The following is a 26,597-nucleotide window of genomic DNA, read 5'->3' as shown; positions in this document are numbered from 1 at the left end:
GAAACCTGATTATTTCTCTCTCCAATGTTAGTCATTATTTTGTTCCTGACCCTCGATTCCATTCAGTGGAGGAAATTGGGAAATCAAAAAGGACCATGGGGGAAAAAGAGAAGAAAAGAAAGACATTTAGGTTTCTTAGTGTTGGTTATACTTGAAAACGCAGGTCAGGCCGACGCCGTCTTGTTTTCGATTGCCACTTCAAACAGTGTAAATCCTCAGTGCAGACACAAAGCAGCTCCACGTGCCTCACATGTCTCTGCATGAGCCACATGTTAAAGCATCAGCATCTACACTGACAAATGTTTACAAGAAAATACATCACTGCATTTCAGCCAAATTCAAGGCCAAGTAAAGTGAGTCTGTGATAACGGCCTAAAGAATCCCATAAGCTCTGAATCTAAACACGGCCAAAGCATCGGCCTTAATAATAAATGTGCCGCGCTAAAAGGTTACAGCAACTGTCAAACTCACAGTTAAGACTGAGTCATCAATAAGTCATTGGTTTACCAGGGAACAACAGGCGAACTGGACAAGACACTGAGACAATGAGACACTGAGACACAGAGACACTGAGACACTGAGACACAGAGACACAGAGACACTGAGACACAGAGACACAGAGACACTGAGACACTGAGACAATGAGACACTGAGACACTGAGACACTGAGACAATGAGACACTGAGACACAGAGACAATGAGACACAGAGAGAGTATCTTCATGAGGACACATCATGACTCTAACCCATTAACCATCACTACACTAAAACCTTAACCCTGGTCCTGACTCTGTGATCTAAACCATGAAAAAGCTTGTTAAAGCTGAGACAATTTTTTTTTACATTTTAAATATATACCACTTCCTATAGTGTTCACATTCAACACACACTGTGGTGTTCGTGTACAACAACAGTCATGCACTAAGTTGTAACACACACACACACACACACACACACACACACACACACACACACACAGGTTCCATGTGGATGAATGAGTGCGGTGGTGCTTTCATGTGTTTATGATGTGGCTGCATACAGGACACAAACATATGCATATGTAAACACAGCACTGAACATAATGACAGAGGTTTTTATTGCAATAGTGCTGTCAAGCTGTACTTCTGCCCCCCCCCCCCCCACACACACACTCTCAACCCCCCCACCCACACACACACACACACACACACACTCTCAGCCCCCCCCCCTCCTCTGTGGACAGAAGTCAGCTCCCTCCATTGTTGATGTGACTGTACATTGCTGAGGAGGCAGATTGTGGCAGAGTCTCTGTCAGAACGTGCTCGTCCTCCTGCTCTCGCTGCTGCTCTTATACATAAAATATCAAAGATCTGAGGGACAATATGCTGACCTGCTGTGACCCCCCCCCACACACACACACACAGGAACACAGACACAAGCATAAACGTGCACAGATGAATTCTGGTGTACAGTGACACACACACACACACACACATCCCCCACTCGTACGTGCCTTGACTTCCTTCCATCACCACATCCCTCTTCTCTCTCCTCACATGATGTATTTGCGACATCTGGCGGCGTTCGCTATATTCATGGACCCCGAGATAGAGACAGAGCTCATGTGAGAGGCAGAGGAAAAAAGAGCTGTTGTTGAGATGACGACGGCTCGACTGAGGGAAACAGGAGGGGGGGGGGGACCCCCCCATCATCATCAGAGGGATGTAGACGGACACTTCCATTGGCACATATTCTATGAATCACACACCGTAAAGCGGCAAGCACCTCAAAATTCCACTGCAAAAGGATTGAGTACCCCCTAGTGGGCGCCTAGTGGCAATCTGGCCCTTTCGGCGTGGTGGGGGTGCTGCGGCGGTGGACTGCCATGAATCCATGGGGGTCAGAGGTCAGCCTTCTTGAGTCGCAGTGACATCATGACAATGGGACACTTCGAGAGCCTCAGAAACACAAGCTGATCCGTTGTGCCGAGGCGACGGCACCAGGCCCCTCTTTTCCCACACATTCACACCCTGAGCCAGACAGAGAGTTAGAAACCCCCCAACCTACAACCCCCATCTCTCTCTCTTTCAGGGCCTAGATTAAAAGAGATGGCTTAATTCTGTCTAATTATCTACCCTTACCCTCTCCCTGCCTCCTCCCCCTCTCCCTCTCTGTATCTCAGTGTGTGGATACTAATTAGCTGATGTGAATTGTATCTTCTCTACACATAGATTGTGCAATTAAGTGAAAAAATGTGATTCCTGCTTCTTAAAATACAAAAACACTGTTCTACCTCCAGTGAGACGGTCTCTGTGGTCTGTGGACCAATGACTGACGATGACACCATGACTGATGACATTCATCACACAATATCACATCGCTCAGATCATTACAAGAAGCCTGTTTTAAACACAAACCTCCACATCACTTTAACTGCATTAGCAGCACAATAAACAATACACTTTATGTTATAATAGTGCAATCACGTTTGCATGTAAACGTGTGTGTGTGTGTGTGTGCACGTTACATAAGCAGAAATCACATTAATGAGATCATACACTGGTGTTGAAAGTGCTAATTAGTTGCCAGGCTGAGGGTGAGGAAACTAGGCGAGGATCCCAGTGACTTCAACCATTGTTTCCTAATCCCCTCCACACATTCATAATTCATTCCATCATGGACGGCGATGATACAGCGAGCGGCACTCGTTTTGTTCCTTTTTCTCTCTCTGGTTGGGGAGATGATGCTTTTCTTTTTCTTTTTTTTTGCTTCTTGCTGTGAGGTTTCACTGCCATCATAACAAAATGTGCGAGCGAGGGATGTTCGCCTGGGGACGCAGCTGTCGGGCCACTCTGACAGCTTCATTTGTGGTGTCGCTCTTTGATCCTTCCTGTCACTGATATCCAACGCCACTGAACATACATTTGCCCCCAAACCCAGAGAAATAAATAAATAAATGAAGAAGCAGTGAACTGTGCAGAGCCAAGTGTGGCGAGGGCTTTTCAAGCTGCTCGGCTGTTTGCTACATCTGCTCTGAACTATCGCCTCCACCCTCTTCTGCGGCGATGCATGGACACCCCCAGGGCTGATCCCTTTGTAAATGCTCTCTGACACACACCCACATGCACACACACACACACACACACACACACAGTATCCTGTACTGAAATAACAGCAAAATAACTCCCAACACTAACTCCTTTTGCATAAAGTGCATATTCCCACAGTGCACCATTACTGCGCTGAAGAGAGAGAAGGCAGAGAGGCGTTGTTAAGATATGAACAAACAGAAACACCTGCTGTAACACACAGGTTATGTTGTGTTAGATAGAAGAAGGAAAAGCCTGAGGGGAAGTGACTGTGATCGCTGGTGTCAGGTCTGAGATGACAGAGATATCAGATACACAGACACAGAGATATCAGCCCACACTGGCCTCCCTCTGCATGGACTCAGCCACCTCCAGAGTCAGCTCACGCTACTGAATGTGAAGCCACTGCAAGTCAAATGATGCTCTTCAAACTTAGATTCACTAAGACTAAAAATACACTGCTCAACGATCCACAGAGCAAGTAAACTGCACTTGGAGGCAGGAGGAGATCTTAGCTGATGACTTCTGGACAGCCTTGATCCACCAGCACCTTCAAACCTTCAAACCTTCAAACCAGGTCAGAGAATTATGGAATATATGAAGGATAAATGAAAAACTGGGGGCTGGATCACAATTTCTATCTGCACGCACCCTACATGTATGTATATGTATTTGTATTTGTATATGTATATGTATATTTATATGTATATGTATATGTATATGTATATGTATATGTATATGTATATGTATATGTATATGTATATATGTATATGTATATACAGAGAAAGTCTTCTGGTACCCATTCATGTATTACTATCACAGAATATAAGGCAACACAAATAAGGCTGATTTCCAGGTGAGTTAATGACTTAACTTAAAGGATTAGAAGAGTTTCCTGTAACAGTACAAACCCTCATGGTTATTCAAGTTATTGTATATGATACATATATTATATTATATTATATGTACAGCTGCACCTAAATCACACCAGACATCATTGTGTTTATCTTTCACAACATCCTTCCTGAAGCAACTCTGTCCATTTATCCAGGTTTGAGCATCAGGAGTAAACTTAGACCCATGTCTCAATCTTTCAGGGTTAAAAGTCTTACCCACACAAACATATTTCCATCTCGACTATGACGGAGCTGACAGTCCAATCACTGTCCTTCTGGATAAAGATGACCCACATCAACGTTTATCAGTGTAGAGTCCAAAGTAAAAGGAGGGTTTATTTTGATCCGTGTGTGTTTGCTCTGGCAGGTTTTCAGCAACGCTCAGTTCATTGCACTCAAACAGAGTAAATACAGAACAGAGAACACATCTCCTTGAAACTTCTACTTTGCTGTTGGCAGAAAGACGACTGCAGCTCTGACCTCTCCAGCAGACATGTGGGCATCAGTGTACAGAGCCTTCAGATGCCCTCGAGAAGGAGGCGGCAAGACAAGATAGAGAGAGAGGGAGAGACTTGAGTATGGTCCAACTTTTCTTCAGGATAGGAAGTGCGTGTGTGTGTGTGTGTGTGTGTGTGTGTGTGTGTGTGTGTGTGTGTGTGTGTGTGTGTGTGTGTGAGTGTGTGTGTGTGTGTGTAGGAGGGGGTGGGGTTAGGAGATGAAGAAGAGAGAGAGAATGGGATTCACCTTGAGACAAAGTGAGGATGAGAGTAAGGAGGGAGGTGAGCCACCTTTAAACTTCCACTCCTTTGTCAGACGAGTGTAAGTAGTGGATAGAGAGCTGGTGGAAGGCTAAATGGAGAGCACTGGGAGAGAGGCTCACCTTGAGAGGAAGAGCTGGACGGAGAGGAAACTCTCCAACATCCACAGTCCTTCCTGAGACTGAGTAATAAGAGCAGAGAACGGCAGATAGATTGTAGATACCAGTATGAAGGATAACAGAATCCAAAACGCTAACCTTGAGAACAGTGAGGGGCAGAGAGAAGGTCCATCACGGTGATAAGAAGAGCTCTTATAGAGCTGGAGGGAGAAGACTTAGACAGGAGGGTCTGCACAGGTGACTGATTACTATGTTCTACACAAGGGTCAGAGTCAGAGAGGCCACAGATACTGGACACAACACACACACACACGCACACACACGCACACACACACACACACACACACACACACACACACACACACACACACGCACACACACACACACACACACACGCACACACACGCACACACACACACACACACGCACACACACACACGCACACGCACACACACACCCCGACCAGCTCTTCATCATTACAAGTCAAACTCCAGATGAAGAGCAGACAGATTACAAAGGGATGGAGTGATAGGAGACCAGATAGGAAGAGACAGGACAGGGAGCCTCGACACTAATCTAAATGTCCTTTCCTATGATTGTCATTGGCATTCTGATAGACTGGCATGAAGCAGTACAATATGTCAAATGATACCACTCACTGTTCAGCCTGCTGTAAAGGGTAGACCTGTTTCCATAATGTCACGGGGGGAGAAAAACATCTCAAAAAGATGCTTCCATCAAGCAAAGCAAGGCCCTGCATCCAAAGAATCCATCAAGATCACTAAATGTCTCCAAAGGCAAATTCAATCAAATAGATTGTTCTTAACAGCCACAACAAAGCAGCGATACAAAAGAAAACAAAGAGGGTTTTTTCTCCTCAAAATATAAAAAGATAAAGAATTGATTTCTGTGAAGGGGATTCACCTCAGAAGAAACATTTCAATGCTTTGCTTTTATGTCTTTTTTCCTCCTTCCCCTCCTTCCTCTCCACTTTTCTTCTGTCTTCTGTCAAAAACAACTTGGGCTAACATCGCAAGCTGTCACATCAAGGCCATCGCCTGCATCTTACAAAGGGGGAGAATGGTGCAGTTGGATGGATCTGTGAAGCTCTCAGACACCAAACCACCGTTTACACACATGAGCTGCAGAGACTGAGGCAAAAAAGAGCTTTTCCCTCTCTTTAAGCCACTGTTTGTGGCCTGAGGACAAACCCATGGCACAATGAAGGAAGTTTTCCATGCAATACCTGAACAAATAGATATGGATGAAATTATTCAGCTTCTAGAAGAAATGAACTCTTTTTGAAAAATGCAAAAACAGTATGCACCTTTTTTGCTGTTGAATACTTTGCTTATCAACCATCAGATGCTGCAGTGGAGCTGCAACATGATCACAACGTGGTGCTCTAACAAAGTCTTTCATCATGTCTGAGTGGACACACACACACACACACACACACACACACACACACACACACACACTTTCAAACATCAGCAAATGCTTTCAACCATCAACATCATAGACGACAGATAAGTGAGCCCCCTTTTTTCCAACAACCACTGGGAGGTGAAGGCCTTGTAGTCAGTGACTACTCAGACTACTCAGTGATCAAAGACTCCAGAAAACATGACCCACGATGGATTATTTGAGAAGAAGTAAGGAAGCCAGAAGAACAGGTAAGAAAATGAGGGGTTGAAAGAAACATCGCAAAAAGCTGCAAAGGTGGGAAAGAGAGTCAAAGGTAAAGGAGAGCGTTAGCACACACTTAGCATCTGATCTGCCCCAGATACACAACATTGACCCTGTACAGTAGAGCAGTGGTGGACAGCACTAATATACTGCTGCTGAATGAAGAAGGTTGGTTAACTTCCTGTTTGCAGGTGACATCTGTGAATGTCCACTTTTAAAAAACCGACATGTGTCCAATTCCACATCAGGAGTTTGCTTGTGCACATCAGCTCATTTCTTTTTGGGATCTTTGGTCATGGACAACATCCCCAGAAATGTTCACCCAAATATGTCTTTCACTTCTTGGTTTATGCTTAAAAACAGCCCAAAACATAACTGTCTTTCTTGGTCGAGAAAATGATGAAAACACATCTTTTGCTTGATTCACATTCACATTTTCAAATGTAAAAGTGTAGAGTTAAGTGTAAACCATGAGCAACAGACATCTACAGAGTCTACAGAGTCTACAGGAGAATCATCCTCACCAAAACGGAGGGAAAAGTGTGAAAAATATTTCTCCATTAAGCAAAGAAAGCACACACCTTTCACTTCCTGTCAAAACTCCAAAGTAAAAGCTAAGTTAGGAACTGAGTCATTTTCAGTATAACATCACTTTTCTGAGTATGTGTTGGACCAGGTGAAGCTGATGCAGGAGCCAGATCAGATACCTGAGGCTGTGCAGGCCTGTGTGTGGAGTCTCATGACTGTGCCTCATTAATACACTGCATTTGTTAAGAATACGCTTCTGCCTCGTCCTTAAAGCAAAGATCTACTTGACAATGCTTCCATTTTTTTAACCACATGTGTCTGCGCTTGTGTTTAATCACAGTAAAGATAGTGTTTCACTGAAGAGAAAAGCCAAGGTCTGGAGGAGACAGTCGTGATACAACAGAATGTAAACACTGGGCGACAACGATATGATGCAAGACAGGAATTCAGTTTGACATGCCAAAGCATTTACTGCACAGGCTTTATTACACCAGTCTCAGGCATAATGCCCTATTAGCTAATGCTGGTAAACCATAAAAAACACTGCAGCTTACACTCATCTACGGCAAGTCACTGTAGACAATATTACACTGCTCTTCATGATGTTTAAAGTCAAACATGTAAATCTGCTTTTATGCTTTATTTCCTGACTCACACACTGTATGCCAACACAAGAGGAGAGGAAAGGTTGCGAGGAAAGGTTGAGAGGAAAGGGTTGATTCTGGTTGAAGTGTTGGCTCCGTCTGTCTATAGATTTTTCAAGAGAGGCGTCAAGACAAGTGCAGCCCTGTTCTTACCTGTAATGGCACAGGGGCAGGAGGGCGGGACGGGCTATTTCAATTCAGCCAAAGTGTGTCTGAGAAGGTCTAAAGTGTTAGGCATGTGAGTATTTGTGCGCGGGAGACAAGAGAAAATAGAGAGAGAGACAAAATGGTGAAGAAAAGCAAAAGGAGAAGGAGGAAACGAGTGCAAAGATCATGGCCGGACAAAAGGCAGAGGCTTAAAGTACAAAGATGACCACATTAGAATTTGAATCCAGGCCTTTGGAAACTCTTGGCTCTTAAAAGCCCCTAAAGTCAAGTGTCAACTATTATGTGCCATCAGTGGTGACACAGGGTCACAGAGCAGGACGGATGGGGTCAGCGATGGTGCTCAGCCTCTCTCAACATGCACCATTAAACAGTTCACCGTGCACAAAACAGAGCTGTCATTGGGCTGGAAAAACAAGCTCTGCAGTGACCAGGACGTCCATTTAGCTTTTTACAACAGGACAAAACACTGTCTCTGTGACGGGTGTTTAAAAGAGCACTTTATCGTATAAAGGCAAAAAATGACATCAGAGATTAAGGAAATATTCACTGTTAACAACGGTGCAGACAGAATATTTGTCATTTACACCTTCATTTATGGGCCGTTGCTGAATTCTCTCTACATTTTGGTCTCTTGCTCCACCCACTGCCAAATATCCAATAATGCATCTTGCAGCACTTAAACACACACGTTGCCAGAAGAATTGCTTGAGCACAGTGAGCTGCAGCTTTGGGTTGAAAATACAGAATGTTAGCAAACCTAAAAAAGCCTCACTACACCTCTCAAAAATGTCTGGAGCAGAGAAGAAGAAAAACAAGGGTCTGCAGTGGAGATGGTTTGAAATATACAGCAGGGAGGAAGTGGAGGACAGAGATGATGGACATTTCAACTCTCTCTCTTACATTCATAATCTTTTTACAGCGTGTTATTGACGGTGTCTCTGATCATGTGAGGATTCTCTTTCACTGTACAGTGTTTTGAGTTTAAAATGCTCAAACAGACTGAAAACATGCAGTATTTTGTTGCTAAACCAGCTCTGTAATTACCTGAAGGATGTTTTAATTGTTGCATGTTCTACTCTTAATATTAGTCCACGCTTTAGCGACTCTGCGAGTGAGATTGATTGGACAAATCATTTGGAATGATGGGGGAAAACGGGAGGCCTGCCAATCAGCCACGTGTGACAGAGTGACTTTGTGCATTTACAGCATGTGTGTGTGTGTGTGTGGCTGGTGGCGTGCCAGCACGCACGCAACATGTACATGTTTGCTGGCAAGTGTGTGCATGGAAACACACGCGTGTGAAAGTATATAGGGCTGACAGCTGGGCTTGTTCAAAAGGCTTACTGAGCATTCTGTCTGTTTTGGAAGAGCCAAGTTCAGTCTATCTGAACATGGACCTAAAACCTGTGTCAACAGCAGAGTAAGACTGAGGTAAACAGCCCTGAGTCAACATGTGATCAATGTGATCAGGAACATACCAACATGTGATCAGGAACATAGCAATGGAGGATCACTGTAGTACACAGAGAAGTTCTGGAGATGAAGTCAGAGGTCAAGAAGACAGAGTTTATAGAGTTGGTGAAATGTGTTTTTTTTTTCTCTGCTGGTATGTGTGTTCAGGTATTAACTCGTTTGTTTACGTGTGTACATTGAATGCTGGTGTGAGTATACAGTGCTGCACTGTGTGTGTGTGTGTGTAAACATGCGTGTCAGTCCATCAGCATGTCGGCGTCACAGCCCTTCACTAAATCCCAGATTAACAGTGACAGGCAGAGATCCCTCTAATTATCTCTTCCTGGACCACATGCAAATGGCAGAGCTGAGCACAGCGCAGCGATTGGCTGGGACAGCTCGGGCAGCGCCGACGGGCTAATGAGTTTGGCGACAGGATATATAACCTCATGATGTAGCACCAAATAACAAACCCTCACCGTCTCTCACACACGTCATAAGAATTTAGCTGATGCCTCGTCCGTCCAGCGTGACCATGTTTGAATAAATACATAAATATAAACAAATGTCTTCCTGAAAACAGACTTTAACAAAACATCTAAACATGTTAGTAAATCTTACAAAATAAAAGTTCTCAAACACCCACATAATGCATTTGAAGGGAAGTACTATTGTATATAATGTTTATATGTTCAATCAAAATGGATCATATTCCACAACTGTTTTTACATACATGTTAATCTGCGTGACTGCACCATTGACAAAGTCAACTAATGTGATTGCTGCTTTTCAACATGAAGTTCTCCTTCAAATAACCAAAGCATAACCTCCAGAGGATCTGAATAATGACGGCACATGGAACAGAATAGTAAGAAGAAAGCAGGATAATAGAAAAATGAACAGACGGTCACAGTCTGGCTCTTGACAATGGACTGCAGCACTCCGCTAAAAAGTCAACTGAGTAAATCAGCAGGAAATATGGCAACCACGTCAAACAATGGGCTATGTCTTGATCTGAGTCCCAGACAGTCCAACTAAACTGGTTTATAAAACTGGTTCCAGGGCTAAAATATGGAATTCTTTTGCTGATCAAGCTCACAAAAATAAATACCCAGAGAATTTTTAAGCACAAATTGCTTTAAATATCCAGGAACTCAGGTGAACCAGTGACAAAAATCTGTTTTGTTTTTGCCATGGTGGAAGTGGTACATCCCTGTTATTCAGAGGAATTCATTCATTTTTATATCACATGTATATTTGAGCAGCCTGTGTCTATGATTATTTAAATACAAATAATACAAACAATATTTTTAGAAACATGATTCGTAAATAATTTGAAAATACTGATTTTCAAACGGTCTAATAATCACGTCCCGTCATGATCTGCTACACTTTAACTCAAAGTAAAATGATGGACAGGTTGCTCTACATTAATAGAAACCATTCCTTTGTGTTATAAGATGCATTTATGAGAAACATTTGCTGAACTTGTGTATTAAATCACACACATATTTAGAAAAACCTGGGTTAAATAGCTGCTCACAAGGTTCATGTAGCTAAAAAAAAAGATCTTTGAAGATGTGGTGGAGCTGATGCGAGAGGCTCCGACTGAAGTCATCATCCAAATCCTGGCATCAGAACAAGAGAAATTCCTTCCTTCCAACAGCATTATACTTAAGACAAAAGCATAGCTTTCTGTTGCCCTGTGGAGCACTGTCTTTATATTTGTAGCAGCAAATACCCCAGTGTATCTGCAGAGCCTTGGGAGTTGCCATTTTTAATCAGGAACAGTGGCTTTGTCTTGTCCCTGTTCCATACAGCATTTCTACCATCCTTAGGGGCTTTACCATAGATTAAATGCTATTTTCCTTTAGCTCTGGTGTTGCGGAGTCTCTCCAACTATTTATTCACTCAAGGTTGGAAGTTGGAACAATCGCAGATGTAGCTATTTATGTTATGAAATCATCCAAAATGACAATTTTAGAAAAGAAAATATATTGAGGTCAGATGCGGGAAGTTCACAATCCACGGGGGATAAGCAGATAATCCTGTTGAGACGCTGTGGCAGAAGCACTGTGCACTAACAGTGCTGTCAGTGAACACTGATATTATTCTAACCATTGTTCACAATTGTAACCAATTTTAAACCCATTGGGATTTGAGATTGCAGGAGAGAAATGGTGATGATGTGTAATATTATAACCAGAAGGAGAACGGAAAAGTAATTTTCACATGACTGCATTTCCATGAAGGAGGCGTGCAACCATGAACCAAAGCACTGTGGCGACAGTACGCAAGGTTTACGCAACGTTTACGCAACGTTTACGCAACGTTTACGCAACATTTAGCAATTCATTTACACTTTTAGTTTTAATGACAAACACGTTCATCAACTACAGTGGGAGAACAAAATGGAGTCTTCTGTGTCGCAGCAGTGTGCAGCGATGACTGATGCCTCTTGTCTGTACAATGGTTTGACCATGACCACTCTCTGAGAAGATGGATTTGCTTCGACCCTTCAGATCGTTTTTAGAGGAACAAGACAAATATTTCAGATGTATCACACTGAGGCATCACGCTGGAGGTGAGAGGAGGTAAAGGGAGACTGAGAGATAAATACAACAGAGAGGAAAGAGAAGGGGAGGGGAGGAAAAGTGTGGCCGACCGGCCTGGCTGACAGTTGACTCTGTTGGATGTGACTTTCACAGTCTGCTGGCGGTTTGTGTGGAAGCCATCACATCTGTGACTGGCCGTTTGATTAATGAGCCTCTCAGCTTGTCTGTGCAGTTTGAGGAGGGGCCACGGCCTTTTCCCAGGCATCACTGATTTATTCGCCTTTGGAGCAAACCTCCAAATATCACACACACACACACACACACACACATAGAAATATAAGCGTGAACATGTACACACACACAGTCAAGACACATGTACACAGTGTACATGTTTTGCATATAGCTGTATAGAAGTTATCAGAGTGCAGATACATGCAGGCAAGCATGGAAACAGAGTCCCTCCACCACCTGCTTTTGGCTAATGAAAACCTCAGTGTGTCAGTGCTGTCAGTGCTGTCCAGAGCAGCAAAGACAAAACCCGGCGTGTAAAACCAAGCCCACAAAAGATGTTTTCTGTCTTCAGCAACACAAACCCTGGTCCCAGCTGTCAGTCAGCAGAGAGGACACACAAGGAGATGGACGGCAGAAGAAAGAAGCCCTTCCTCAATGACACATCACACTCTCCTGATTTTCAAAAGTGACAAGTCTTTTGAATTTCTGGCCTCGCAAGATGGAGAGCCTGATGATGGTTCAAGAGTGTTTCTTCTATAGCTATTTTGGCAGCGGCAGCAGCCCTGAAATGTCACTCTGGCTAACCTTGAAGCTCTTTCCTCCCGCGTTGTTTAATGCTTCCAAGACTACAGCTACCAGCTGCTCAAAATGCTACGACAACATCACCCTTTAAGTCAGATAAATGATTCTAGAAACACATCCAGGTACATAACTGTGAATTAACATGTGCACACCCTCACACGTGCACACGCAGCCAGACACAAACACACCAGCACACACTCCCTCGTTCCCTGAGGCGTAAAGTAAGACCATTAATCCAGACACACTGAGATCCAGCTTCTCCCCAGGTTGATCAGAGTCCGTGGAGGAAGACGAACATTCTGACATATTTGTTTTTATTTTATTCCCTGAGAAAAAGACCCGCCATATGGCAGCGCCCAGGAACAGATGGCGATTGCCCACTTCCTGAAAGCACAAGTGTCTATTGCCGCAATTTAAGGAGCCGCTCAAGCAAAAGAATGCCACAGACTGGCATTTTTCCACAAACTGCTATTGTTATGGACCTGAGGGGTAACAGCAACAATACGAGAATGCAAAGGAAATGCTTAAGTGTTCAGTATTTAAAGAGTAGCTTACCATTTTAAGCTAGCAAACCTATGCTGCTAGCAGTGAAATGTTCCACACAGGGACGTGGAGCAGTGGAGCGCTGGTGTAGATGTCAGGATGAATGTCCTTGGTTGAGATTAGAGCTTTATGATGGAGTGGAAAAGGCGCCCTGTGACACATGAAACTTCATCTCTCATTCCACACTGACCCTATCACCAGGGTCACAGGACCTTCACTGACACCACACTCCCAGAAAAAGTCTGAAAAAGTCACCTTGGCACATGGCAGTTCAGATGTGACTTCACACTTCTTCTTTCAACCACAGATTTGTGTTGCTTCTGTTGGATGGAAAAGAAAAATGACGACAGTTCAAGAAGGCGTCAGAGAAGAAAACCATGGTCCAACATCGCTCTGATTAATCCCAAAGACTTTGTGTTACTTTCTGTGTTTTTTTGTGTGCAGAACGATGTTGTGAAAGACTGACAAGTGTAAAGAAGGTTGTAAAGAGGGCGTCCAAGGACATAGTAGAGTGTCATTCATAGATCACCAGATGAAGAGAAAACGTTGGTATCAGTTGGTTCTCATTGAGCGACAATGGGCAGCACATCAAAGTCAGAGAGTGAGTCTGTGGAGACACATTTAACTCCTGTACATCATGGAAATAACACAAAACCTCAGTGTGCAAATCATTCAGAGAGAAATGTCAAGAACATATTTAACCTGGACATTCCATGTCATTGACTGTGGTTTCTGTAAAAGGAGATTTACTTTGAGCTAATGAGACTCCTGTTAGAATAAGAGAGTAAATACACATCAGAAATATTCTCCAGTCCTTTTCAGACCTGTCCACTCTTCATACTTTTTCTTTCCTTTGACGCAGAATATTTTATAAACGCTAAAGTGTTCATTTATCTCTCGCTCAAATGGCAAACACCTGTGACATCACCCACAGGAATCTGAACTTTTTGAATTCTGGTGATTTGGTTCAGGTTCTTAGAGCTGCAGCCCTCTGTGCCACACCTGTCGTTTCATGGCCTGCTTTACTGGATGAACGTAGACGAGGCGTTGATTACGACTTCCCACAAACCAGTCTTCCATTTTCTCTGCAAACTAGGGATAAAAAAAAAGTTCCACACGTCTTCCATCTATCTATCCTAACAAAGAGACTGCCAAGAAGCCAGGTCAGCCAGTCAGGCAGCCAACGAGTCAGCCGACGAGTCAGCCAGTCAACCCTGGGGGTCCTGGGGAGTATTAATCAGTCTGGTTTCTGCTGAAAAGCTCAATCTGCACATGATGGATGAGCCATCACACTGAGGGAAGTGAAGTGACAGGTGACACAGAAGGACACACACACACACACACACACACACACACACACACACACCTGTATAAATCCACTCTCCCTCCTGTCTGGACTGTGATGTTACACTGTCAAGGTAGCAGGGTGAAAGTGTGTGTGTGTGTGTGTGTGTGTGTGTGTGTGTGTGTGTGTGTGTGTGTGTGTGTGTGTGTGTGTGTGTGTGTGTGTGTGTGTGTGTGTGTGTGTGTGTGTGTGTGTTTATGTGTCACAGCATGTGTCCTGCTCTGCTAATGAAGTCATCTGAGCAGTGATTTAACAGCCCGGGTGTAAAAGCCCAGCGCCCTTAACTCATAGCCTCGCTCCATTACAATGTGATATAAACCCTGTGCACAGTAACGTCCTGACACTCTAACAATATATAGGAGGCCAATGAGACGCTGCTAACTCACACACACATGAAGGGAAGTCATTCAAGGAGACTAAAACTTAGAGTTAGAAACTACAGATCAACACAAGGTCAGGATTACAGGTCTTTCAGTGCAGTTATGACTCATGCTGTCTGTGTGAGTCTGTGTGTAAGTGTATAACCTGTGCTTTGCCCAGCAACACCAGGCAGCAACACCAGGCATTTGTTGTGGAGCCTCTGTGAAAAGCGCCGAGGGCTCTTCAAGTCTACAGCATTATCCTTATCTGCACTAACAAATGGATCAGAGGATTCAACATCAGTGAGCTTAGCCCGTCAATGGCCTTCTGCAGCCTTCTCCAGCTCCACAGATATGTTTGAGTCGCAGATGGATCTGAGGAGAACTCCTGACAGCTTACACGACGCAGCCGTGAACTCACTTCCTGCTCCGTGTGAGCGTCTCAAGACCTTCTGCAAATCCTCCGTGAAATCTGCTCCTCTGTCCCGACAAAGACCAGCTAATGAGGCAAATGACAGAATCTCACAAAGTCTGATTCTCTGAGATTAGAATGAATTATATAACCTTTACCCCTCCACCCCCCCCCCCCCCCCCCAACACCCCTCACACTACCTTCTTTCCTCACACTTTTTGGTGCTTTGTCAGTAGTGATGCTCTCTCTCTCTCTCTCTCCATGTCAATCACAGTCTCAAACTGTGAGTCCAATCTCTCTTCACCCCCTCTCTCTCTCTCTCTCTTCACCCTCTCTCTCTCTCACTCTCTCTCTCTCTGACTCCACTCTCCGTTCAGTTTGTATTCATGAACGCCCCAACACTAATTTGGCTCAGTCAAGCAATGACAGTATCTGTTTTAACATGCAACGCAGCACCATATACAGGGCAGGAGTGTGTGTGTGTGTGTGTGTGTGTGTGTGTGTGTGTGTGTGTGTGTGTGTGTGTGTGTGTGTGTGTGTGTGTGTGAAGATGGGGTAGAGGCATGACGGCGACAAAGCTCGTCACAGCACAGCGCTGCGTACTTCACCCTTATTAGACCTGTGTCCTTGGCAGATGCAGAGCTTGCCCTTTGTTATAAAGGTGTGTGTTTGCATATGTGTGTGTGTGTGTGTGCGTGCGTGTGTGTGTTACAATGACGGTGATTTAGAATGGATTGGGCGTAGGCGTGGAGACAAGGTGCAGTAGCCCCATGGCTCCCTGATAGCTGGCAGCGTGACAGCTGTGAATGGAGAACAGGGAACAGCCTGAAGTATTGCCATCTAATATGTGTCACATACCTGCATAAATATTTATGCTCGTTGCAGAGCAGAACAGGAGAGGAGGAGAGGAGGAGGAGAGGAGGAGGAGGAGGAGGAGGAGAGGAGGAGAGGAGGAGAGGAGGAGATGGAGGATGGGACGAGAGAGGTGGACTTGGGTGAAAAACTCTTCAATCAGCTGACACTGAGATCTGAGCAGTAGATACTCTCTTGTTTTTCTCATGCACATCCACAGCTATTCCTATATCTGTCTCAAGAACACTAAAGAACTCAGACAGGAGGAAAACCTCAAATCCACCACAATCAGTCACATTTACAAAGACAGGAGCGCCGTGATTCACTAACCTGTAATCTGATATCTAACATCATCTTTTTCTATTGAACACAGTGATGAAGAGCAGCAAGGCTACACAATCTCTACACAATCCCTACCTAATCATACACAATCCCTACACAATCCCTACACAATCATACACAATCCCTACACAATCCCCCACTGACTCCAGCTGATGTTGAAAGGATTCAGAGATGGAAATAAAACCCATCTTTGTGTGTGTAAAGACACAAATGACAGCTAAACACAGAGCTTTTCATGAAGTTGAACTATGTTTCAAAACTTTAAATTGTGATCTCGTCTCCATGTTCTGACGAGATAAACTGAATTATTTTCAATCACTTTTTTAGAAGCCATTTTTACAGACTTACCTTTTCTCCGATCTGTTTTTACGTTAATCTTTAATCTTGTATTTGCTCTGCTGACTTTTTATTTTTCTTCTCCATATCCAGTGACATCACTGCTGAGACGTCTTTCATATACATTCACTGTACAGTTTATTTAGAGTATTGTGTTTTTTTTGTGTGCATAATGACAATAAAGAATACTTGAATCTTTTATCATTTTAGTCCCTGATTATAATGTTAAAAATAAAATGATGATAATTATTATTTTTATGATGATGAATTGTATTTTATTTGCCTTAAATGTGCTAAATAAATAAATGTTCTGATGATTATTAGCCTCCTCTGTGCAGGAGTGAGACAGAAACACCTGTGAGGACGATGATGATGATGATGATGATGACGATGAACACTAACACAGGAAACCCCGTCTTACCTGTTGGCGAGCAGAGTTTTGAAGGTGAGCGGACTCACGCCCTGATTGGCCGACAGCAGCCTCGTCCAGTCCCACGGCTGGTCCACCACGGCACTCTGTTGATGTATGAGGATAGCACATTGTTAGTTATTAATCAGGGTTAATAGCATCAGTGCATTACTGCTCCAGCTGGGACCCACTAACAAAGAAGGAGGGGGGTCCCCAGTGCAGGCCACTGACACTGGGCCATCAATCATGTCCGCACAAGAAGGTTTTTATTCCAATAAGACAGCAATTAATTTATAAATCCATTTGGGGGGATGTAGCCATCATTTATAGGAAGATAAATCAATTTTGGGAGGGAGTCGTTACTCTTGTGAAAGCTCAGTTCACTCAAACAAGCCCCTCCCCTCGTCCCTCTCTCTCTTCTGTACTTAGACAAACACACAGATGAACTCGCACCATATTGGAAAAGCAAGTCAAAATCTGATTGCTTTGATTGTCAAAATGTCACTCTCAACTGCAGGCTGAGGTTTATTGACTAAAGTAAAAGAACTCCACTTCTTTCCTCCATCCATCGTCTCTCTGCTCTTTCCTCATCTGTGATTGATGGACGGAACTTTTCTCCCTCCTCCTCCTCCTCCTCCTCCTCATCCTCCCTCCATTTTATTTGACAAACAACACAGGCACCTGAAGCGGAGAAGGCATTTTAATCATTCTCTTAATAGGATGTTTCTATGCAAAGCTATGCAGCCCTGTGATCAGCTCAAAAACAGGCCGAGCCTCAGGATTCAAATGTGTCTGTTACTGCAAAACAACTGCAGCACAAATGTATAAATAAACTGTGTAGAAACAGAGAAATACTGACCTTTATTGATCATTTTCTCTGATATCAATTAATACAAGACAAGACAATAGAATAAAAATAATCTCATCTGTGAGAAGATGTGTCCTCTTTAAGAGAGAAAATATAATCTAACAATTAGGTTAAAACACGGTGGTGAAACTCGTGGGGATGAGTGTGAGGTAAAAGTCTCACAGAAGAGAGACTTTCCCTTTAACATTAATCACTTTTCATGTGAAAGAGAACTCCTCTCATCTTTTCACCTTTACTCTGCTCTTTCCTTTACTCCTGCACAGGAAGAAGACAGCGACCTATGGAGAATACGGGAAACTGAGCTCCAGAAAAGAGCCGGCAAACTTCAGAGAGAGCCACAGTTTTCAGTTCACCAGAGACTTTCAACACCTTCTCACCTTCAACTTTAAGACTCTCACCTTTGGAGAAAGTTAACATCAACTGAAGAAACTCTAAGAACGAGTCTAAACATCATTTTACAAATAAAGATGGCACACATTTGACAACAAACCTGATCCATCTTTTTCTTGCCCACGTGGTCAAACTGGTGAAGAGGGTTGAATTTGACAGGATTCTCAGAGCAGAGGTCAAAGTTCACCAGGTCCCGAGGATCATTGGTCGAGTCTGTGCCGCCGCTCAGCTTCAACAGCAACATTTCCTGAGATCAAAGGTCAAAGGTAGACACAAAGACAGAGAGAATGAAGCTGTGCCAAACTGTGCCAAACTGTGCCAAACTATACAGAAGCCTCTGCATCTCTTTACTAAAACCTGTGTGATTTTACTCTGCTTCACTTCAGATCACAGCTCATGTCCACATGTTGTTAAATGACTTCCTTGAGTTTTTAAGCTCCTACCAGATTTTTAAAGGTGATATTTACTTTAAAATGCAATATTTCTTCAGGCGAGAGAAACAATCCTTTATTTATGCTGAGATTTTTTTCTGTTCTCTTTATGATTATTATTATAATATCATTCACATAGAGCTTGTAAACTCTAGTTTGGGCAGAGGTTAATTAACAGCAGTAAAATCAAGCTGTTCTGATTCTAAACAACAGTAGAGCTCGTCAAGAGAAACATGTTTGAAGATACTTTCTAATTTGGCTTTTAGCAACATTTGCTGTAGTAACTTCATGCTGTTGCCTCACGAGTATCATCAGTGAAATAATAAGTGTGTGTGTGTGTGTGTGTGTGTGTGTGTACAGTTTGTCTCAGTGTGTACATGGACGTCCTGGTGTGAATCCACATCATTCTCATCCGTCAGCTTGACATGGCCTCAGAACCACCTCCCCCCCCCCCCCCTGACCTGTGTGTTCTTGCCTCTCGACCTTGGGGTGGATGGAGATACAGGAACTGGAGAAGTCAGAGTCTGCTCTGCCATCCCATAACCAATTCACATTCTTAGAGTTGTTTGTGGATTCCATCAACAGCAGCATAATGTACAGTATGTGGTGCTAATAATTGTGTTATTCCACGCTGTGACCTAACAGGCTACAGGAGGACCGAACACCACCGACCTGTTTCAGACACTTTTACTGTAACTTTAGAATGAACTGTGTATGAGAGTGAAATCAAACTTTTTCCTTCCTTAAAGTGGACAAACTTCAACAGACAAAAGCACCTAAAACTTCACCGCGTCACAGTCGCTCAGTAGTCAAACTACTTTTGAAGCTTTTGACGCAGTCATTCCATTCACTGGTAGCAGAGTAAAATGTTACAGTCAGTCAATAAAACCTCACTCTCATGTGATCGAGTCAAAACTCCACAGTCTGTTCTCCTGGAAAGTTTCACGTCTTTTTCAGACAAACAGAGCTGCTGGATGTGTCACGTTTAATGTCGTCCTCCACTGGTGTCACGTTTAATGTCGTCCTCCACTGGTGTCACGTTTAATGTCGTCCTCCACTGGTGTCACGTTTAATGTTGTCCTTCACTGGTGTCACGTTTAATGTCCTCCTCCACTGGTGTCACGTTTAATGTCGTCCTCCACTGGTGTCACGTTTAATGTCGTCCTCCACTGGTGTCACGTTTAATGTCGTCCTCCACTGTTGTCACGTTTAATGTCGTCCTCCACTGGTGTCACGTTTAATGTCGTCCTCCACTGGTGTCACGTTTAATTTCGTCCTCCACTGGTGTCACGTTTAATGTCGTCCTCCACTGGTGTCACGTTTAATGTCGTCCTCCACTGTTGTCACGTTCAGTGTCGTGCTTCATTGTTGTAACACAGGTACGACGTTGGGCACCGCCCACAACCTGACCACCCAGTAAAGGTACTGTTGTCAAACACAAGCCTCAGTCAGGACTTTAAAGCGGAACTAGACCGGAAGTTCCTATTATAGCTGTTTTTTTTTGGTGTGTATCTGCGTCATTACCTTGTTTATGAAGTCTGACAGTTCAGCCATTGCTGAGAACGTTGTGTTTTATTGTAATCTTGGGGCTCAACGAGATCACTGAAAATCCCGTAATAGTTACGTAAACAGTGGTTCTCCTGAACAACCGATCGTCCTGCTCCGGGCACTAGTCCGGGCACATCCGGTTACGTACATTGAACCACAGAAGAAGAATAACGTCCGTTGTGGAGGTGTTTCACGAGCAACAGTGTCTTCTGACTCTGGGTCTGACTCCGGTTTAAAGTCATAAAGGGACTGTGGCGGGGAGTCGTGACGAAGCTATTTTTAAACACTGTTAAAACAATGTTTTGATAATGAGTAGCAATGCATCCACCGCTCCAGAGAGGGAGCTGTGCTTCTGAGAGCTGACGTGATAGATTACATCACTTCCAGATACCTGGCCAATCACAACACAGGTGGGAAGGCTCTACGCTGGCTGGCCAATCACAACACACTCTGTCTTCTCGGGCGAGATTTATGGCTAAAAATAGCTCGACTGACAAGCGCTTCGAAAAGGACAGATTTCAATCGGCTCGTTTACATCAACTAGGAGGATTTTGACCATAAAAACAAGTTAATATATGTAAGTAGACCTCCATAACTCACATATATGTGCAACAGGACCACTCTATGTGACCTTTAAAGTTTTAAAGTAGAAAATGTAAGACACGTCCACAGAAGATGTTTCACTTTGATTTTTTATAAGATAAAAAAAAGAGTGTTTTATACAAACTTCCCAAAAGTCCATTATAACTTTAAGACCATTTTCACAAACTGCTCATTTAAAGGTCTAGTGTGTGGTTTATTGACTTATATATCACCCAGAATCAGGCTCTGACTGTATTTCACGTCCATCATGTGTGGTCATGTCACTTCTTCCTCTTCCATCCTTTAGGGGTCACCACAGTAAAAACCTGAGCTGTCACTCAAAATCCTGATTCTGTCCATCATGTCATCAACAGACAAAGCAGTCAGAGAATGATTTTCATGTTTTCAAGCTGAAACTTACTGTGTAATCAAAGAAGAACGAATGTAATATGAGATGGAGTACGCAGGGTTAGAGCGTGAGACTGAGGTTTATACCTGCATGTGTAAAGATATGTGGTAAGATGAGACAAATACTTCTTAAACTCTGGATCTTTTAAGAAAAGTTTGACTTTACTCTGACATTTTATTATATTACTGTCAGAAAGTATGTGTTTCATTCTGTTTAACCTGAGTGGTGAGTTTAAAACATCGGAAATCACAGTAGGTTTGCACTGTTGAGGTCTCCTGAGAAACAGAAGATCGGAGCGAACACACACACACACACACACCCCCACACACACCCCTCACCCTCTGTCTCTCCCTGGTGAACAGCCTGCGGCCTCAGGCCAGCAGCCACCTAATTGCTGGGGAGAGGGAGTGCTTCCCTACCTCATTGCCTTGGATGATGTGATAGATCTGCCTCAGGTAGTCACTGCCACCTGCTTTATGGCAGAGCTCCAGCAGCATCAGGCCTATTTTCTGCTCAGTCAGTTCATCCGCAGCGACTCCGCTCTCCCCATCTCGCTCAAAGACGCTAAAAAGAGAAAGAGAGTTTGGAGAAGGAGACAGAGTGAGGCCCAGAGAAAGGAAGTGATTTATTCTGCATATTCTTTTTAAACATAAATGTAAACATGGAAAAGAGCATTAAAGGAATCAAGGTGAACACAGTTAAGACACAAAACGGTCTAAACTATTCATGACATACGGGGGGGGGGGCGGGGGTGTTGGCCGAAGGATGCTGCTGCACTCAAAATGATTTGTGTATGTGTCGGTAAGTGTGTGTGTGTGTGTGTGTAATTGTGTGTCAAGGTCCTCATACATGTAGAGTCCTCAGCATCGTTCCTCTGCCCTGGATATCACACCAGCGTCCATCAAACCTTCTCCTTCACTTCCTGTCATTGTTCTCGCTCTCGCTCTCTTCCCTTTTGTAATTATACGGTGGCAGAAATGCTGTTGCCTGTCACAGCGCCATTGGCTGCTTGACATTGAGAGTGGCAAAGGAAGAGGAGTGGCGTCTCGCCGGCGTACGTACATCCCCTCATTCCGCGGCGTGGCGTGCTCGGGCGCCGCTGTTGTCGGCGACGGTGGCTGTGCATCCGTGTCAGCACCTGCACTGTATCCTTTCCTGTCCATCACTGTGCAGGTGAAGCAGATGATTGGATTCAGTCAGCGGGGTGATTAATGAGGGCCCCTCTGGATTTGGGACAGCCTATCAATCATGTCATTAGGGCCAATGTGCCCTGAAAGAGGCAGACCTCCGCCAAGGAATAACTGCATTCATCTTCATCTGTGTATGCATCCCGTCAGCCCAGCCAGGGTCACCATGATGGAGAACAATAATCTTCTCCTCTACAAATTACTTTGCAAAGACAAGGTGGGTGGTGTGTGTGTGTGTGTGTGTGTGTGTGTGTGTGGGGGGGGTTACAGTTGAGAGAGGGAAAGTGAGATGGGAGGGCTCACGAGGGGCAAGTGCTCTTTGTAACGGGTTATTTGTGTGTGTTTTATGTGTGTGTGTGTGTGTGTGTTGCCTCTTTAGGACATGTTCACGTTCAAACACTGACTTTGACTTTTTCAGATCGTCCTCATGAGACTAAAACCTGGTCCAACTGTTGTAGAACTTTCTGAGAGTTTCTGAGAGTTTTGTGTAAAGTGAGTTTGTTATATTTAAATGTTATGGTCAGACATTAGCATGAGGTGATGATGGTTAAGGGTTTAGTAAGAAAGTCCAAAATGAACACAAGTCAATGCAGGGTCCTTGTTTTGTTCACTCTTTAGGATCATTAACGGGATAAAGACTGACTACTGTAGTCCTCATGGGGACAAACGTCTGGTCTGATGAAGGTTAAAGGCCAGATGTGGAAGCAGTGCAGTGTGTGTGTGTGTGTGTGTGTGTGTGTGTGTGTGTTCTCTTTGGACTTGTTGGGTCCACTTCTCCCTCAGTGACAGTGTATTGTGATTGTTTACAAGCCAGGCGTCACATCCCTGTGAAGGTTACTTTAATGAATAGTAATGATGCTGCTGAACGCCTGCGACAGGTGATACATAATCACTGTTCTTTCACTTTTGCACTCAGCCCTCCTCTTCCTCCTCCTCCTCTTCCTCCTCCTCCTCCTCCTCCTGTTTTACAGCCCCCCCCGTCATGTGCTTTTTCCTGTTACTGAAACAAACAGCATTTCCTAGAAGCGGCCATAATCCACTCAGAGTTCTTCTTCTTCTTTTTAATTGCACATGTTGTGTTATGGCACTGAATCACCTTTTCATGAGGATGGATGCATCCTGACTTTGTTATGATGAAGTAAACGACCAGAGATGCAATTTCTGGGAATGAGCAACAAAATGCAGAGCCAAAGGTCAGAGATCAGCCAAAGTGAAAGCTGTTTTCCCATCACTGCAGGCCACAGTCAGTCCACTCACTCAGACAGTGTGTCCATCATTTAGCACAACAAACACATCTGACGTTCATTAATCCTACTCACAGAGCTTTCAGTGGAAAAATCAGCCTGATCATTCATCACAACTCTGATGCTTTCTCATTGTTTCAGTATCAATACTGAATATCAAGTACATTTGAATGCAGCGCCGGTCACTTTGATCAGCTTGAACCTCCTCCTTCGTCACACTATCAATCCTTTACATCTTCAAATTCATTTTATAAAAAGCAGAGAGAGTCTGAATAAAGAAATGCTTATTTTTGGTGCATGAGATGAATCAATACTAACTGTGAGTAATGATGGAAAACACACATTTACAGCACTTCCACGAATGAATGAAGACATTAATAGAAACTACATCAATAGTCCCTGTGGTTGACCTCTGACCTCTGGCTGAGTGCCTGTGGTTGACCTCTGACCTCTCACCTGTCTGAGCAGAGCCTGCGAGCTTTCTGCAGCTGCATGTTCGTCCATTTGGGTCTTTTTTCCTCCAGAGTCTGCAGCACTTTGAGCACCGTGGCTTTAGGGACGTTCTGACGGACACAAGAGACGTCAATCAAATCGACTCCATTAATGTCAGTGTTTAGCAGTGATTTATATTTATCATTTGAAGCTTAAAAGAAAACACAACATCATATTTTAACCATAAATGTGATTTAATTGTTATTGTTTAGTTTGTTTTTTATCATCTTATAATCCATAGTCAGGCTGTGAGTGTGATCTTTCTTGATTCATCAGGAAAACTTTCAAAAATGTTTTCATTTCACCTTAGTTTGGTTATTTTCTCCTCCTGAGGAGACATCACTCATTCTGGGGCTAAAAACAGTGAGAGTCTTAATCCTTTGTCCTTACTTTGTGTTGAGCGCCCACAGCAGCCTGCAGACACTCAGCCAGCAGAGACAGTCCGTCCTTTGCCCCTCGGTCCAGTGTCAACCCGCTGATCTGTTCCAGTGCATCTGCTTCCTCCAAACTCTGGATTAGGCAGCCGAGCAAAGCCCAGAGCAAAAGGCCGAGCGACCGAAGCTGCAGGGAATGCTGCGAGAGGTTCTTCTCTGCCTCTTGGAACAGGAAGCGAACGGGAAGAGGCACAGACGCTACAGCCAAGGGCAGGTTGGTGAAAATGAAAGACACGGCTTGGACAAGCAGAGATACGACCGCTGAAAGGAGAAGGAAAAGTGTTTCTGTTAGATTTGGAGAAGAGTGCTTGAGTTTATGAAAAGGTGACACCTGTCTGTGCGTACTCTCAGAGGCAGACTCTTTTCCACACGACTCCTGTGCCGTGTTGTACTTCCACTCCTTGGGTATTTTTCTCAGGACACTCTCTGGTAGATTCTGCTTGACCAAGGCTCCACTCAGCTCTTCTGTGGACGGCCATCCCATCACCATGGAGACCAGATGTGTCAGGAGGCCGCGGGTAGATTTGGTGACGATTGTCCGAACACAGCCGATGACCACAGGTGTCGTCCGTGTTGTGTCTGAGGAGCAGGTAAAGATGACCTCTGACCTTAAGGCTTCACAGCACACTCACTCATCCAGCTGTGAACATGCACAGGGTTCTAAAGCTAGGCCTTGGGCAGTGAGTGTGCTGCTATTATAGGATGCATATTTGAGTCTGTCAAGTCTATTTAAAGGTATAATCTCATTCTGTTGAATTTAATAAGCATATGTGTGTGTGTCGCCTGCAGTTAAAAACACCCTGTTTTTAATTATTTCAGAAATATAGATGCAGCAAAAACAGGGCTCTCGTTGCTACAGGTAAGAACGTTTAATAGCATTTTTATTATAATTCTGTTTTATTACTATAAAAATACCATAAATGTGAAGTTTCATGTTGCAGCTGAACATCCCTTCACTGCCGTTTGTTTTGGAGAACTTCTGGAGCCTTCAGTTAGCATCAAAACTCTGAAGATGGTCTATTGTAAAAACATGGTGGTCTAAAATGACTGATTATATAAAGTATATCAGGTGATCTGGTGTATATAATATACAGTAGAAGAGTATTCTCTCTGGAGTCACCTGTGACCTTTCACCTTAGACCCTTCAGCAGAACATGACACAGCTCTCTGTTTTCAGACTTCACATCACTGTGTTGATTTGAAGCTGCTGCAGTTTGATGAAACACGAGTGTAAGTCGGTCAGAAAGAGTCAAACTAACAGTGGATCATCTTTAAAAGTTTAAAGTTAACTCAGTGAACACTTTAACTATGAATAAGGACACTGAGGGAATCCTGTTCCCAAAAATGATAACAAAGCTTTGTCACAGGCCAATAATTAAACTCATTACTGTGTGAGGATAAATGCTTGATTGGATGACTTTGAGAATTCCTCAGCTCAACTGTTCTCTCTCTCTCTCTCTCTCTCTCCATCGAGTCCTCTCTTGCTTCGTCTCCATCCAAATACTTTTCTTCCAATCATCCTAATTTATGCTGCCATAATTACCCTCACACAGGAAATACAAATCAGCAGCAAAAAGAAGCTCCAAACTCCTCAGCAGAGAGAGGAAGAGTTGGGCAGTAATTACAGCCTCAGTCACGGTTATTTAAAGTCATGCTGTAGCTCACGTTCATACAACGTCAACAAAATCAAAATAAGAAAGATGAGTCGATATTAGTCACGAGGAG

The 26,597-nt window shown here is 43.8% G+C and overlaps 1 protein-coding gene across 1 annotated transcript in view; it reads right to left on the bottom strand.

Annotated features, from left to right (window-relative positions):
* Positions 1-26,597, bottom strand: part of kiaa0825 (KIAA0825 ortholog) — a gene marked incomplete at its 3' end in the record, with an annotated part of 103,208 nt that overhangs the window by 41,986 nt on the left and 34,625 nt on the right. The window contains exons 16-21 of the mRNA XM_083904222.1: positions 25,218-25,451; positions 24,829-25,133; positions 24,403-24,509; positions 21,935-22,079; positions 18,646-18,792; positions 17,300-17,394 (exon numbers count right to left, since the gene is read on the bottom strand). Coding sequence (XP_083760348.1) covers positions 17,300-17,394; positions 18,646-18,792; positions 21,935-22,079; positions 24,403-24,509; positions 24,829-25,133; positions 25,218-25,451 — 1,033 coding nt within the window. The remainder of the gene's footprint in view (positions 1-17,299; positions 17,395-18,645; positions 18,793-21,934; positions 22,080-24,402; positions 24,510-24,828; positions 25,134-25,217; positions 25,452-26,597) is intronic.

This window comes from Microchirus variegatus (genome assembly GCF_963457635.1).
Source record: "Microchirus variegatus genome assembly, chromosome: 17".
NCBI classification, from domain to species: Eukaryota; Metazoa; Chordata; class Actinopteri; order Pleuronectiformes; family Soleidae; genus Microchirus; species Microchirus variegatus.
The sequence above is the reverse complement of the archived record's forward strand: the minus strand, read 5'-3'. Positions and strand labels throughout refer to the sequence as shown.